The 17,015-nt window shown below is 48.7% G+C and overlaps 1 protein-coding gene across 10 annotated transcripts in view; it reads left to right on the top strand.

The window, feature by feature from the left end:
• Positions 1–17,015, top strand: part of SORBS3 (sorbin and SH3 domain containing 3) — a 79,118-nt gene that overhangs the window by 48,440 nt on the left and 13,663 nt on the right. For 8 of the 10 annotated variants that reach the window (XR_014213837.1, XM_082200322.1, XM_082200326.1 and 5 more), the window contains 8 exons: positions 838–876; positions 1,941–2,034; positions 5,733–5,829; positions 6,236–6,295; positions 7,954–8,031; positions 9,152–9,216; positions 14,423–14,568; positions 15,735–15,820. Coding sequence is in view for 9 of the 10 variants with exons in the window: in XM_082200322.1 (XP_082056448.1) it covers positions 838–876; positions 1,941–2,034; positions 5,733–5,829; positions 6,236–6,295; positions 7,954–8,031; positions 9,152–9,216; positions 14,423–14,568; positions 15,735–15,820 (665 nt within the window). In the remaining variant the exon portion in view is untranslated. The remainder of the gene's footprint in view (positions 1–837; positions 877–1,940; positions 2,035–5,732; positions 5,830–6,235; positions 6,296–7,953; positions 8,032–9,151; positions 9,217–14,422; positions 14,569–15,734; positions 15,821–17,015) is intronic. The other 2 variants (XM_082200321.1, XM_082200319.1) reach the window with 2 other exon arrangements.

Raw genomic sequence — 17,015 nt, 5'->3', positions numbered from 1 at the left:
GAGGAGGCACAGCGCAGACTGCCTACATTTCCCTTTGAGCCGCTCTGTGTTCACTGGCCTGTAAAGTGGCTCCCCAGGGTCCAAAGTCCTTTGCCACATGCCATGCACTTGATGAGCAGTCTTTCCTTCCTCCACTTCCTATTATTTGTTCAACACGCTCCATTCTGAGCAGAGACCTCGCCTGGGTGCCCTTTGGCCTCTCAGTGTGTACAGGGCTGGAATAAGCACCTGCTATCCTTGAGCAGGTGCCTGGACCCCTCCCCTCCCCTCCCCTCCCCTTATTTTTATTTTTATTTATTTCTTGGCCTGGCATTCTGAGCAGCACAAAACAGATGGACCCAGCAACGTTTTTGTTTTGCCACACTGCCCCTAATCTAGAGCTGTGGGGCATGGTGGGAAATCACAAGAAGGGATGGGGAGAAATTTGGTTTGGTTTGCCTTTGAATGAAAGCCTAACTAACTCACACCAGGTAAATGATACATGAACCGCAATGCAGATTTCCTTCAAAATTTGTACTTTTCAGCAGTTCTCCCACCAAATAATGTATAGAAAAATGCATATATTAGGGGAAAGCACTAAAATGCTAGCAAATTTTCATGAGGACTTTTAAAATAAAAATCCACAAAGTGATGCAGAAATGTGGAGAACTGAACTTAAGGTTGGGAAAATGAGAAATGGAGAGAAACTGAGACTGGCAGGTTTGTCCATCCCTAGCCAAGAGAATGGCATTGCCAGCACAGCTAGGTGATCATGGCAGGGAAAGAGGCTCGCTAGAGACCCTTAGGCCAGCTCAAACCTGGGACTGGTTCTATCTAAAAATCTCCCTTTCCTTTCAGAATCAGAACTGGACTGGGACTTCTCCTACAAGTCTAGAGGTAGGAATTGGTTTCTGCTTCTGATTGTGCAGCTTAGATGTCACGTTTGCCAATGGCCAAGTCATTTTACACTGACAGATGATTCCCAAATAGTGTCAGGAACAACCATAGGCTTGTGTGGGAGTCTGTGTTGGGGGGGGGGGACCCAAACGCAAAAGTCTGTGTGTGTATGTGAAGTTATTGGTCAGGAAGTGGTACAAAGGAAAAACAGAAAGCCGTGGGTGTATCTTGGGGCCATTCTCATGGTCATTCCATATCAAGTGATCCAACTTTTTTACCTCATGTCATCCAATTTTCTTAATATTTTGTATACTTGTTGAATGATCAAAACGAAGTTTAAATCTAAAATCACCTTATCCCATTTTTGAGTTATGAGGGTTTGAAATTTAAAAAATATATATGATAATTTTGGCCTTGCCAGACTATACAAAAAACCTTTAAGGCTCATCCCAGGATTGAGATATGTCAAAACTAAAAACACCAATCTCTTCAGAATTTCATGGGCTTTAATATGATATGTCACATGATGGCCACACTTAAAATTTTAAATTTAAGTTACAAAATTTATAATTTTAAAAAGTGTTAAAAACATTAATGATAAAAAGATTCCAAACAATGTATTGGTTATTTAATATTTCTAGGAGCAATCTGCAAATTTTCATCTTGGGATCTCAATGGGATCATACTAAAAAAATATTTTGTACTTACATGTCTTCTTTATTGGATTCTATTTAGGGTAAACGAGTTTTCATAATATCAGTTGCTACAGGCATTTCTTTAAAAAGTTATTCAGTTAAAAGGTGTCTTAAAAGCTATCAGGCTTTTCTTTTTAAAATGTGTGCCAAAGCAGACTGATAGCTTGCTGTCTTCTAGATAATATGGACTCCAGTTCCCAGCAGCCAGAGCCAGCAGAGCCAATAGTCAGGAATGATAGGAGCTGGTGGCCGCTTGCCCAGAGAGTGTGGGGCGCATGGGGTTTCTGAGAAGAAGCCTAACAGGAGAATCACAGCTGTCCCTTGAAGAAGCCTGTCTGCTCCAGGGAGCTCTCATTTTGTCCTCCTCAGATCACAGGCTTCCGGGGCTCATGCAGAAAAGCCAACCAGCGGCCCTGGCGTCAAGCAGCCCTGGCTTCAGGCATCGGCAGAATGGCTTAGACTGGTAAGTGCAGCCCCAAGGGAGAGGCCTGCGTGTGGAACCTTTATTCCGTCAACTGGGGGCGAGGAACTTCAGAGGCCAAATGAGCCCCCCAGGCCTCTCTGCTTGGGCAGTGTGACCCCTTGGAAGATCCCCCAGAAGGGAATATAGCTCTTGGACTGGAAAAGATTCCTCACCCTGGAAGTAAAGGGCCACATCCTCCCTCCTCTCTCTCACGCACACACAGCAGACTGCTGGATTAGAGACAGGTTGCTCTTGTCACACAGTCCTAAACTAATAACTTGCAGAGGCCTTTTGAAATTAAGGCAGAGGCTACAGGTTGCCCAGCATTGCCTTAGGGTAGACCCTTGGTTTCCAGCCCATGTGCTGTGGCCCCTGGGGGGACGTGAGGAACATTCAGGAGAGTCCAGAGGGCCGTCCTGTCATGAACTTGCAGCCCATATTTTCCTGCATTCATTCTCTCTCTCTCTCTCTCTCTCTCTCTCTCTCTCTCTCTCTCACACACACACACACACACACACACACACATACATATTCAGTGGAACCAGCAGCTTTAACTTGCAGCCCATTATCTTCCCTAATTAAAACAACGACAATGGGAATACTTTTGCATGACTCCAGTTACAGATAGGTAGCCGTGTTGGTCTGCCATAGTCAAAATAAAAAAATTCCTTCCAGTAGCACCTTAAAGACCAACTAAGTTAGTTCTTGGTATACATCTTGATATACATCTCATTATACATGACTAAGCCATTTTTCACCTTCTCACCCCTTGCCTTTTCCTGTAAGACCTATTACAGTCGTTAAGAGTCGTTAAGAGTCGTCAACAGGCTCATCTCAGCTATCTGCCAATCTCCCATTCCCACCACCCTTCTGAGTAATACCCCTCCCCACCTTCTCACTATATAGAAGGATCTGGCAACTTCTGTTTCAGTGTATCTGAAGAAGTGTGCATGCACACAAAAGCTCATACCAAGAACTAACTTAGTTGGTCTTTAAGGTGCTACTGGAAGGATTTTTTTTATTTTGCATGACTGTTTATCTTCTTAAAATCTCCCCCCCCCCCCCGCAAACAAAAATCCTCCCCGGCTTCAGTAACCTCCACCTTAGACCCATCAAGGGAGACAAAGGGATGCATCTTCCTAGGATTAATCTACAATACAGGCTTAAAAACAAGTTGTAATTCTGTGCGTATTTTCTCAGAAGTAAGTCCCACTTCTCCCTAGAAACTGTGCATATGTTAGCAGTCCTAACATCCATTCCCTTTCTCAGGGGACCTGGGTGTTATAGTTCCTAGGGGGAGAGCTAAGGATCCTCTTTCTCAGCTGTCTCACTATAGTTCCCAGGAGGTTTGGGCATAAACTGTGACAGTCCAACTATTATAAAACAGGGAATATGTGCATGTATGCTGAGAGCAGTAAAAATGAAAGTAAGTTACTTACACAGCCACCTGGTTTTTGGGTGGGTTCGGAGGCAGTGTGCTGTGGATGTGGCCAATGAGGGAAGGGGAAGATTTGTAAACTTAAGGGGCAAGCTGTGCCTCCTGCAGTTGCATTTTGTAACTTGGGGATAGTTAGCCTCACTGTGACTTAGGAAGTATGAGTGCCATACTAGACATTATGTGAAATAAACAATAGCCGTCACAGGGTGTGTGAGAGCAGGAAGGAAGACTACAGCCTGATTTAAAAGCACACATCTAAGCTGCTATTGATGCCAATTGCAACTACTCTCTCAGGTCAAACTGCAGATCTGAGCAGGAGGGTTTTTTTGTCAGGACCACAGTGTGGGAGGAACTGGTTGACTCCCCACCTCTGGGTGCTGTGGTCTCAATCCTGATTGGTGGGCAGTGGCTGCTCTTAAAACAAACAGGTGAAATGGCAAGCACACATTTTGCTTCTTTAGTTTCTGAAAGGTTCTGTAAAGGATAACACACCCATCTGAATCTATGTGTGTTCCAGTGCCCAGCTGTTCACTGGGGGGAGCTGTGGAGCACGCCAGCAGAAAGTGGATTTTGGAATTCTGCTTGGCAGAACAATTGGCTGCTAGACCAAGTGGTGTAGATGGGTCCTTGATATGTTGACTTGATGACTTATCACTTGAGCACCAGCAGCTGAATGCAGGAGCTTCCTCCACTCAGACCGTTGGTTCTGAGATGAGGTCAGGTGGTCAGAGGTGTAGCTGCTGCGGGAAAAGTTTTGGCTTGGGGTTGCCAGGGGTTATGGGCACCCTGGGACTTCCTTTGGGCTCTGCTATATATTTAATCAGCCTCGATCGTGGCGCCTTCAGGCACTTTGCTCCCTGGCACGCAAGGGATCCCTCAGGACTCCTTTGTGCACTGTCCTGTTTCCCCGCCACCAAAAGCACGTGTGGCCGCGGAGCTCTCACCGCCTCCTGCCGGGCTGGGGATCTTGGTTAACGCCTCCTTGCTCTCCCTCTGCGAGGTGCGTGAGAGGAGGGTGGTGAAGCCAGCCTTAGCGGCCCGATGGAGGCTAAATCGGGAGGTGGACAGCAGCTAACTTCAGGAAGCGGCAGCAGCAGCAGGCATCACTGGGCTGCAGGTCGGAGAGGCTTATCTTTGGCGCTTGGCTCCCGGGCAGGCCTCTTCTCGAGCACAAGGAAGGCCAGCGTGACGCCTGCCCGACCTCCCGCTTGCTCGCCTGTTTGCAACGGCGAGGGCTGCCTCCTGTTCTGCCTCCAGGCCCTGGTGCTCCGTCGGGCCACAGGTCCAGCGCTCCCGTTCCCAGTGTGGTTGAGGCCGCTGGGGGGCTCTGGGTTGCCTTTTCGGTCCTGCGCTGGGCACCCCTGGCTCCCCTCTGGTCGCGGCGGTTGTGGCAGGTGGTTTTACGGCTCAGGGGTCGGCTAGGCAGTGCAGCTGGTGCTGGCTGTCCTTGAGCTTTGCACCACTGTGCACCCGCCATTTTGCCTTGCTAGAAGTCCTCAGGATGCACCCTTTCTGGGGTTCCGAACAGGCAGGCAAAATGAGGCGGGGGGAGGGTCTTATGGTTCTTTACCTCCTTGCGTCTGCCCCCTGGCGGGTCATCCTTCTTTCCCAGTGGCATGTGTGCACATTTTAAATAACATTATTTTTTTCCAACAACAAAAAAGTGTTGTGAGCCCCCCGCTTTTGAAAACATATTTTTGCCAATTTTTCACTCCCCTTAGAGATGTTACCCGGGGCAGCCTGCACTCACCACACACCCCTTCCTCCGCCACTGCAGGTGGTACAGAAGTGCGCTCTGCAGTGATTTCATGGCCATTTTGCAACATTTGCTTTGCAACAGTCCCGTGATGTTGCCATGTGTGTGCAAAGGACACCCCCTGAGATAAAGGCATAGGGGGCAGAGGAAGCAGGGCCAGCCCTGTCATTAGGCGGAGTGAGGCAGCTGCCTCAGGCAGCAGATGATGGGAGTCTCAGGTTCAGTCCCCAGCATTTCCAAGAAGGGCTGGGAATGTCCCTTGCTTGAAAGCTTGACCAGCCCCTTCCGGTCAGTGTAGACAATACTGAAGTGGATGGTCTGACTTAGTAGGAAGCATCTTCCTATGTTCCAGTCCAGGGCACAACACAGCTATCCATGGCAGCAGCCCCTGCTGAAATGTGTCTTGCCTGCCTTTGAAGGCTCGGGGGGGGGGGGGATAGTCACAGGTGCAAGAAGTGGAGGAGCTCACAGCCCCTTTGAGATTCTGTTCTCTTTCTCTTGCAGGAGAAATTGGGAAGCAGCTGATGCTGCAGCCATGGAGCCCAAGAGCATTTTTGACTATGAACCTGGGAAGTCATCCATCCTCGATTATCCCAGCTCGGTATGCAAGCCTCCCTGGATTTAGTTGTGCCCGGATTTAGTTGTGACTGAACTAGCAGTAGACCCAGATTGTGTCTGGACTGGATCACATATTGTCAGTCAGCTGTCTGAAGGACAAGACTGCATTGCTCTGCACATTTCCTGGCGTGTCAACCCCACTAAACTCTGTGAGGCACGTTGTTCACATGTAGTGTCACACTGCACAACTCTTTGTGCTCATATTTGAAAGCAAGGATGTGGAACAATGGTTGCAACATATGGAGAATAACTTAATGAAGCTGGAAATCCCAGCCATTCTCCTCCCCCTTCTCCACAGTCCTCATTCAGACCAAGGGATGTGTGTCCTGCTTGAGGATTCCCTCCACTACAGCAGCCTCTTTACTGATGCTTTGATTTGCCCTTTGCAGCCTTCGAAGCCCCTCACAGCATATTCAGCACAAGGCCACCCCCCCTCCCCGCCCATTGAGGTGAGTATTCTGCAGAGGGTGAGGCATGCATAGCCTGGGGTCGCAAAGCAAGACCTGGGATCCAGCCAAGCCTATGCTATGCACTTCCTTGGGGGCAGGGGGAAGCTAGCGTGGAGACTCATTGAGCCAGGAGGAGGGGATGGGGCTGTGCTTGAGATCCTCCCTGCTGGCTTCTCCCAAGGCGGCTGGAGAGCAGCTGTGTTTACTGGCTTCCATGGAGTAGGATTCTTTGTTATTTCCTCTCCCCCCTCCTCTGCCTCCAAGATGGTCCTGCGCAGTGCAGATGCACTGCCAAGATCTGCATGCTGTGGATGGGGAAGAATGCTCTGGGTCACGATTCAGAGCAGGAGCCCTGCTGCTGTGGTCCCCAAATAGGTCTCACAGAACCAGGTGCACCTTTTGTGCTCTAGTCAGGGTCAGGCACACCCCACACTAAAATATTTAAAATCTGCATCCAGACCATTCAAATTCCACATAAAAAAATACTCATTTCTGCAACTGGTGTGAATTGTGCGCATGAAACAGGTGAGGATTATTTCAGTTTTACATAATGTATCCTGCATTATGCCAGTTCTGCATATTTTTTCCTGGTTTAGCGGCAGGTGGGAGGGAGGCAGGAAGCTTTCAAGTAATGCAGCAGGGCAACCCACAAGTAGCCTCCAGGCTCTAGGACTTCCAAAGCTACACCTGGAGCCATAAGGACTTGAAACTTTGTTTTGAATTTTTAAAATGATATTTCCAAGAAGCCAAATCCTGCAGCCAGTATTACATTCTGCACTCTTGTTGAATCACGCGTATATGTGGTTCTAGTTATAGTACCTCATTACCTTTGCCATTATGACATTATAGTTCCCTTTCACTGCAATATGTGTCTGCCCCTGCTGCTGCCAGAAATCAAGGCCATCCTCGCTTTGGGTGTAATATTTAAGCTACCCATCTCGTTGCCTTTGCAATCATCCTAAATTGCCACCCTATAACTCTTGTTCTGACTTGCCTGCAACGAAATGGTTAATAGCTGCTTGAGGCCTGATTGGCGCCTCCACATTAAGAAGCGACTTCCAGAGGAGCAGCTGTGTTAGTCTTGCAGCAAAAACAACAGAGTTTTGTGGGACCTGTAAAGAGCAATAGGATTACTGTGGCATACCTTTTTAGGGACTGGAGTCCACTTCAGCAGGTGTGTGATGCAAGTTTCCACAACAGTGAAAAAACTTTCAGGCACATAAAATGCACAGCAGCAGCCCAGCCATATCAAATTCAAGTTAAAGCATACTAGCTTTCTATGTGCAGGATTCCTCCCCCACCTGCAGGCTAAATCAAGCCACGGATTTACCCTTTTGGTGAAAAACGAGAGCTCTTTGCCCATAGCTGTCTGTCCATCTCTGTGTGGTGTTCTTAAGACTACACAGAAGGCTGCTCCATTGAACTCAGTAGGACTTCTTCTATGCATCCAGTATCTGGTGGCTTCACATGGCAGTGTCTGCCTCCTGGAGCAACAGGTGTCTCCCTGCTGCGAACCTTGTTTCCCAGGCATTTCTGTGCAAGTGGCCCCATCGCTGCCTCCTCATGCTTCTCTCTTGACTCTCATGTAACTCATTTGCTGTGGCCACTGCAGGCTTCTGCCTACAGCCCCCCCCCTGCCTATTTCTGCCCTCTTTCAGGAGTTACTGGAGAGGGAGCTGCAGCAGCTGAGCGAAGAGCTGGACAAGGACATCAGGGCCATTGAGCTTTCCCTCAAGGTAACTCTTGCCTCGCTGCCCTTGCTTTCTGTGGCTGCCTAAATGCCTTCTTAGGATGCTTGGCACTCTTCTTCTTCTGGGCACTCTTCTTGTGCCATTTGGGCTTACTCAGGCAGGTGAGCCGAGGGCTGGAACCTTAAAATCTTAAGGATAAGACTAATCCCTTGTTCATTGGATAGAGGGGTGGTACTGCAACGATTAAGACTAATCACATTTCAGACTTAATTTAAACTAATGAAATGGTTCTCTTCTCTTGCATTAGCAAATCAACATAATGTCTAAAATAATAAATGCTTTGCCAATCATTCCTGACTGTTTTCAATGTACCTTCTCTTTGATGTACAGTATCAATCTATTTTTGTTGCTATTTCCACCCAGTGTAGAAAAAGAAACAAGCTTGCAGTGTTAACCCACCTAATTCATGCTATGAACAAGCCAGGGTTTGTGGCTTTTTGTGGTTTATTGTGGAAAAGCTGAATGCTATTGCATGTGCCCCAACTGCTTCTGCTTCAACTTTCCCCTGGTGCAAGCAGAAGAAACAAATCAGGAAGATTTGCACTCCTGTTATGTCTAAACCAGGAATTGCAGTTTGTTGCTTCCTGATGTGCTACAGTAAGCCAGCAACAAACCACCGTTTAAGGTTGGCTTGACTCTGCAGGTAAGTTTCTGTAGAATTGTAGCCTTAAAAGCACTGTGCTCATTTAACCCACAGCGCCACCCGCGTCCCACCGCTCACACTCAGTAAATCATGATAAACCAGAAACTCCCAGTTTATCCTTTAGCCTTTCCCATCAGTGTGATTGACTCTGCAGGTCTCTTCTTAAAGCATAATAAAAACGAGTGGCTTCGCTAGTCGTTTCGTAACCGCGAATTCTACCGAAGGAGAAGCGACTGGCGGGGGCTCCCCGGTCCCCGCTTCCTCGGACTCCGCCCGGCTCGGCGGCGGCGGCGGAGCTGCTGGCCTTTAGGACCCGCCCGCCCGCCCGCCCGGCTCCCGCCCCGCCCGCCCGCCCGCCCGCGGCCAGCAAGTTGGCGGCGGAGTCTCTTCCGCGCGGGACGCGGCCAGGGCCGCCTCTCCCCGCCCGTGCTCAGCGCCGCGCGCTCTCCCGTCTCTCCGCAGGGCTCCTCCCGGGCCGCGTCGTCCCGCTGCGCCGCCGCTGCTGCTCCGGCCTCGGCTGCCCGCCGGTGAGTAGGGGCGGGGGGGGGGCAGGGGCGCGGCCGCCTCGCGAGGAGTGGCGACACCCCAGAGGCATCTGGGCCGGATCCGCGGGGGGGGAGGGAGGAGCAGCATTTGGGCATTAGGAAGGCGGGGGGGGGGCAGCTCCCTCTCTCGCCGAAGCTCTTTGGAGCGCGTGGAGTCCAGGTATCCCAAAGGCTTGCCAAGGCAGGACCCGAAGCTGCACCGGGGACCGAGTTCTCCAGCTGCGTGGCGGCGGTGCTGCTGCCGGGACTGGAGCGTGAGGCTCTTCATCTCTGGGCGGAGGGCTCGAGCCCCATGGTGGGCTGGACTAGATGACCCCGGGGGTCCCTTCCCACGCTAAAATTCTTCAGTTCTATGACTCACCTTGGATCAGGGCTGCCACCCACCCCGGGGTCCCAGCCTACCCACCGAAGACCACTGGCGGGCAGCACAGCTGTGTGGCCTGAACTTGCAGTAGGGACCTTGCCGTCTTTGCCCAATGAAGCCTCTGTGATTAGGAGCAGAGTACAAACAGCAGTTTATTGGGTGACAGCCCTGAAGTTTGGCGGTTTCAGACTGGGCTTGCCATGCCTGCTCTTCAGGCAGTCTTGCTTCCCTTACTTTGAAATGTGGCAAGCAGCCCCTCCAGCTCCTTCCCTTGGCTGGAGCTCTGGATTCCTGCCCCACCTGAGCATCCCAGAGGCAACTGGCTCAGTGTTAGTAAAAGCAAAGCAGCATTTAGGGGAAATGACCGCTCTTTATTTTATCTGATCCAACAAGACTTTTGTCAGAATCTATTCCTGTTGCACATATCCTGCCCCACAAGGAAAACAAGAAAGATAAGTGTGGGGTCATTTGCAAAGAGGAACCGTTCCCTGGAGCACAAGGAGGTGTTTTATAGCAAGCAATATTGCTTACTGACAGCCGCTCTCTGGCATTTCCGGCAGGAAATCTCTCCCAGCCCTGTCTGCACCTGGGACCTTCTGCATGCCAAGCAGCTGCTCTGACCGCTGTGCTACAGCTCGCCTTCAACCGGCAGGCCTGCCTGGGATTGTGGGCGGACTGATAGGAAAGAGAACCTGTGCACTGGACAGGCCGGTTTCTAATTTGTGGAGTTTGTCTTACGCAGCTGAATGTATCTTGGCTTCCCTTTCTTACTCTTGGGCGCTTGCAGCAAAAGTGTGACAAGTCCCTATAAAATGGTGTGACTGTAGGAATATGGAAGTAGAGGAAACGCTGGCATGCCACTCTTTGTCACATGCATCCAAGTCTGGAGGCAAGCTTCTTCTTGTTCTTGTGGCAGCTTATCGATTGCCACACCCCTGCTTTAAAGAGGAGCCCAAGAGCTGCAGCTGTAGCCTCTCTGCGTGTTTAGGAACCTTGCAAGGAGCCTATGCACTTCAGAGCGTTGGCACACAGACATTGTTTCCACCACACACACCCCCATCAGTGGCCCAGAGAATGGCACGGCTGCATGCTTTGGGGGTCTTGAAGATTAGTAGCAGGCCCACTGTCCTGTGAGCCGCTCCATTCTCACTTCGATGCATGGAGCACCCAAGAGAAGTCTCCTTGCACACCTGCCTCTTCCAGGATTAAGGAGCCCACTGAGGACGCCTTTTGTGAGGCAGGCCCCAAACACTTTTCCGTCTGAGGTGGAGCAGAAGATGCCCCCCCCCCCAGATCATGGTACCAAACCCAAGCTTGATCAAGTTATTCTGGCACCTGAAAATCCCTCGAGTGTCCCTCCTATGGGAGTGAAAAATAGAATAATAATAAAGCAAGTAACAATTTGCTGCCCTTTCATGTAACCCCAAATCAGCTGTTCCATCCTCCATAATGGTAAGGCTGGCCCTGGGAGCTCCCACCACCCACATTACGGAGTAGCCAGCACTGCCGTTACTGTTAAAATTCAAGGTTCAGTACCCCAACACAAGTGCAAGAGATTTAATGATCACCATGAGGGAAACTTCTAGCTTCTGCCAAGTGGTCCTGTGACCCGTCTGCCCCATTGCACAGTCATCTGTTGAGTTTGGATGAGAAGGTGCTTCAGATTTGCTGAGAGTGACTCAATATATTTCTGGCCAGAAACCCAGATGACACCTCCACTACCCCACTTAATAAGGGGCATGATTCGCTAGTTCTCCTGCAAACATTGCATTGAAATTAATGAGGGCACTTTCTGTATGGGATGTTGCTCTTCTCTCTGCCTTTCTCAATGGCATTTATCACCCTAAAACCTTATTGGGAAAACAGACAAAAGAATTTATTCCCAGCTCCAATCCACTTTTCCTTGCAGGCCCTACCATATTCTAGAACAGGCTTCCTCAACCTCGGCCCTCCAGATGTTTTGAGACTACACTTCCCATCATCCCTGACCACTGGTCCTGCTAGCTAGGGATCATGGGAGTTGTAGGCCAAAAACAACTGGAGGGCTGAGGTTGAGGAAGCCTGTTCTAGGGACTATTGTTGTTTGTTGGTGTTATTTTCTTGTTCTTCCAATGCTTCTGCTAGACTTGCATTTAAAGGATGTTTTGTATAGGATTGGCAACCTTGCAGCAGAGATAACTGATGCTGTTGAATTACAGTTTCCCTCATCCCTGGATTATTGGCCCTGCTGGCTGGGACTGAGAGCAGGAGGGCACCCTGTTGTCTACCCCTGCCTTGTTGTGTTGTTTCCTTTTTTAAAAAACAAAAATATAATATGCAATGTGGTCAGAGCACATCACATACACTATCTCCGTCATTATTATGATGACCCCATAAATAGATCAGTGTTACCCTCTACTACAGAGATGGGGGTTAAGGAAATTGTTTGCCTACGGCTAGTTCACAAATTCATGGCTGAGAGAGTTCAAATGTTTAATAGCTTACTCTGTTAACCACTCTGCTTTTGTTGTTCGGCAATGGCAATTTCATGGCTTTAGGCATTTCAATATATGCAGAAAAGCAAGAACACAAACACTCCAAGTCCCTCTAGAAATGGGTGTACCTGCATTCCTGATCATGTGCACTGGGGGGGGGGTCTCGTGAGTCTCTTTCTTGTACCCAAAGCAGATGGTGAGATGGATCTCCTGCTTATTTATTTAACAGCAGCCCCAGGAGGAGGAGGGAATGGCTTCAAATCAAAGCCATGGTGCTGAGGGAATCCATGGGGAAGGGACCCTTTCTCTTCTTCCTTTCCCCCCAACAGAAATCCCCACTGAACCAAAAATGCTGTTTGCCCAACTGAGAGTCTGCATAGTTATCCTCTGGGCAGCTTCCAAGGCAGTAGTTCAGTTTGGGTGAATTGGCACAGGGAAAGGAGTGGCTCGGCCTCTCCCCCAGGCTCCACCTGCGGCTGCCTTTAGATAAAGACAGAGCCTGCTCTCAGGTCTCCCACCCCACATCTCCAGTGGGGCCCTCAGCCTAGTTCCTCGCATTTCCCCCTCCCACCACCCCTTGCTCACTTTGCCTGCAAAGGGGTTCTGCCCCTTTAAATACTAAAAACCGCTAAAGTTAAACTTCAGCAAAATAGCTGCTGCCTGCCAGTTTCTTGTTGCCGCCTCAGTGCTTCCTGTTGAGCTTGGCCTCTGCTTGCCAAGACAGCTCCAGGGGCCCTGGGCTGGGAGAAGGATTACAGGCAGCCCCACCGGGAAATGGGGAGGGACAGGGCTGGAAAGGACTGCCTCTGGCCTGCTTCTAAACGGGCTTCACACAGTGCAGAGGTAGACCAGGGATCCCTCCCACAAGAGCAGCCATGGCCCCCCACCGGGAGAGGATGGGGCTGCAGTGGCTTGTAGCCACAGGGTCAGTGTTCTGAATGCCCCTTGCCAGGAATCACAGGTGGGGCGAGGGCTGCTACCCTGGGGTCCGGCTTGCAAGTTTCCCATAGATCACACAGTGCTGGACTTGGGGGGTTGTTTTGATCCAGCAGGGCTCCTTTTAGGTCCTTAATTGCTGGTTCTTTGGTTGCCATCTTGTTTTTCTTCAGTTCTTACAGGGCAATCTTTGCCAACCTGGCACCCTCCAGATGTTTCAGGCCAGGCAGAGGCAAACTCGGCCCTCCAGATGTTTTGGGACTACAACTCCCATGATCCCTAGCTAGCAGGACCAGTGATCAGGGATGATGGGAATTGTAGTCTCAAATCATCTGGAGGGCCGAGGTGGAGGAAGCCTGGGTTGGCCAAAGCTGATATAGGACATGTTTCTCCTGTTTGAAAGAGCTGTGATGAAATCACAGGCGTGGGGCGATTCTGGCCAGATTCTGTGTGTGGAATGTGCAGAGACAGAGCAGGGCATCAGTGAGCCAGTTTGTATCTCTGTGTTGGGGGTGTAGGAAATGTGGGAGGAGGCTGATTTGGACCGTTGTGCTTTATGTGGCAAGGCAGGGCTTCTGTAAAAAAAATAGTTTTGGGAATTCATTCAGAATATTAGATCTATAGTAATTGACCCCCCCCCCATTTGCTGTATTCCCCAATTAAAATCTCCCCTCTCCCTTCCAGCTGTTCTGTGCCCCACAAGATAGCTATAAGTTTTCCTCTATGGGAAATAAGCAACTTGCAAGCTCATTTAAAGTACTGGAGAAAATATTAGAGATCAGGCTACGTCTTAAATGTGAAGTGTTCATTAGCTGTGCAAACTAGCATTTCATTCCGATATTGTTAATCTTCTAAGACGGGTATCTCATGCTGCTGCACCTTTCTCTTCTGGCCCTGAGCGATGGGTGGAGAGGCCCAGTTGACATTTGAGCTTGAAATAGAGAATAGCGTTATATGTTTACACACCACACTTTTTATTGTGAGCTGTTGATATTCCAAGGAGATAAGTTACAATATATTTTAAATCATTTCTGGCCAATTTGAAAATTAGTGTAGAGTTTGAGCTGGTGTTTGAACTCAAGTTTGTTGAGTCACGAATTTGCATGCCAAATTAATATTAATTTGCTCTGATTCAAAGATTATTGGCTGCAGCAGGTACACACCATTATAGGGGAGAAATCCCCATACTCTCATCTGCACAACAGATGGCTGATTGGGTTGAGAGATCACAGAAGGTGGATCAAGTTTGCAAGGTTGCTTGAGTTCAAAATGTGAGAGAAATGCTGTGCTAAGCATGAGAACAGAATGATTTGTCCAAGAGCCTCAGCTGAAGATCTCCCGGGTCCATTTCCAACATCCCCATTTGCTCAGCCATGCGCTCTCTCTCACTGTACCTCCATTTTTTCCAACCCAGCAGCCCTCTGCCTGACCGCAGCGCCTATCCTTCCACAGGACAAAGCCTCTCTGTGGCTCAGGGCCACTTACCAGCCAGCCCTAGAATGGAGAAAGGAAGCCCAGGCGTTGCCAGGAATAACTGGAGCAGCTCTCCACCCAGGAATGGTATGGCTCCGAATTTGCATGTGCTCCTTATGGGAACTAGCGAAACTTCAAAGAGACTTACGGAAGTTCTTCTGATGGTGGAGATGTTCTTGTTCGCTTGGAAAACGCAGGTGTACCTTCCTAAGGGATGCTCTGGCTCCTAAAGCAGGATGCATATTGTCCAGATCAGAGCAGCCGTTGTCATCGTAAGTGGGGGAATCTGTGAGAGCTAAAGCCCCTCTCTGAGTATGGAATTGTGGGCTTTGGGTGCACTCTGTATGTTTGCACACAGCAAGCGCTGTGCAGGTGCACCCTTATTGCTGTGCCATTGATGGAGGAGCTGAGGTGGTTCAAGCGTTGTGGCAGGGGGAACATATACCCCATGTCAGAATGTAAGTAGGAACTGCATCTTTGAAAGCTTCCCATATTCAACAACTCCCTGCAGCTGGAAAGGTAGCATATCAAGGAGAAGGCTCATCTAGAACCCTCCTTTCAGATATGCTGGATTTCTACATCTAGGGAAATTTGGTTTTTAAAAAACCTTAGACACCCACATCTTCTATCTTGGTCCTAAGAGAACTATCTGAGCCGCATGCTCTCTCACAAATGTTGGAATCTGCTCAGAGATGTGTATGTGGGAAGTGACCTACCTAAATAGGTAACAGAACTAAGAGGAATACCAATTCATCCTTTTTCCCACCATGATGCCCAACCCTCCCACTCACCAGGGCCTGGCTTGCTAATGCCCCTCGCTAATAAGATGCACCCAAGTCTACAAACATTTGGTTTGAAATCCTTAGTTTGTGTTGGAAATGTATCTTGGTTATGGCTGATGGCCAGCTGTTCTACTGCCTAGGGCCAGATTCCTACTGAGAGAAATGTGAGGCTTTAGCTTGCCCAGTAGCCTTTATCTTTAACCCTGAGTGCATGCAGACTAGATTTAGTGATTTAGTCGTGAAGGCAAAACACTCTGCACATGCCTAGAGGTACTCATCTCTAGCTATCCCACAGCTGCTTGCCATGTTCTGAGGCCTAACCTTGAATTTTGACTTCCAGAAGTGTGCTATGGTTCAAGTTAAGTTCTGCCTTTTCTTCTGACTTTGACCACCACAGTCCTCTGAATATATGTGGGCATTCCTTTGTGGGGAACACTGTTATCCAGCTGTTGTCTCATTCTTTTCACACAGATCCTCTGAGACTTGTTGGGATAAGCCCCTTTCTTGATTCTTCAGAAATTGTCCTGGATAGTCCCCCAAAGAGAGATGAGAAGAAGGTGAGATGTGGCTTCCACCCAAGAGGAGATGGATGACGGGTTTTGTTTACACAACTGGACTGGGTTTATCATTGGACATCTTTGCACTAGACATAAATTCATTTAGCACATATTCCATCTCCTAGGAAGCCCTGCGGGGTGTAGTTCTGTGAGAGCCTCTCAGACGCTCTAGCTGATAATCTTCTCCATGCTACAATCAATTCCCAAGACTTCTTGCTGGAAACTTTGACCATTGGAACTGTTATAATACAGTGGGACCTCGGGTTACATACGCTTCAGGTTACATACGCTTCAGGTTACAGACTCCGCTAACCCAGAAATAGTACCTCGGGTTAAGAACTCTGCTTCAGGATGAGAACAGAAATCGCGTGGCCCCCTTAGCTAAAGTGGTGCTTCAGGTTAAGAACAGTTTCAGGTTAAGAACGGACCTCCGGAACGAATTAAGTACTTTACCTGAGGTGCCACTGTACCATTAGGAAATTGTAATGTATATATAGCTACTTTTATGGTCCAATTTTCCCTCAAACCAGGCTAAATTTCTTAAACATAATGAGCTGTGCCCAGTGTTCTCTGTACAACAGCTGCACTAGCAGGAACACGTTGCACAACAAAGTTATCAGCAACCTCCTTATTCTGTTGGTGCAAAATATTTTGCCAGGGGAACAAGCATACCTCTAAGTGACTTGTAACGTAGTGCCAAATTGGATACAACCACTTAAAATATTCTTAAATATCTTAAAATGTTAGCTCCTATGTCATCTTAGTGTAAATTGTTAAACATCATCATCATCGTCATCATCATTATTATTACATTTTATATCCTGCCCTTCATCCACAGATCTCTGGGCAGTTCACAATATAAAAATACAGAATAGAAGCACAAAATAAATAGTTAATATAAAAACAAAACAGAACTTTGTTTTCCTTGTAGAATATTCTGCTGCTCTGAGCAACGGGCCATATTCATGCAAATGGCTGGTTTGGGCCAGCAAATTATTAATCTGCTGCAACTTCTGTTCTTCTCCCACTAAGAGCAAAATCGATTTGATGAGGGACAAATTGCTGCAGACTTTACTTTAAAGAGGCTTATGCACCGCAGGGTTGTGGGGCTTTTTGGCAATTACCAGTTTAGGACTAGTCCAGCTGTCCACCCTTGATAGGACTCCTTCCTTTATATAAGTGAGGCACAATGGAA

The sequence above is a fragment of the Podarcis vaucheri genome (assembly GCF_965113315.1).
Source record: "Podarcis vaucheri genome assembly, chromosome: 15".
In the NCBI taxonomy this organism is placed as follows: domain Eukaryota; kingdom Metazoa; phylum Chordata; class Lepidosauria; order Squamata; family Lacertidae; genus Podarcis; species Podarcis vaucheri.
Note: the sequence above shows the minus strand (reverse complement) of the source record. Positions and strands in the feature narration are given on the sequence as shown.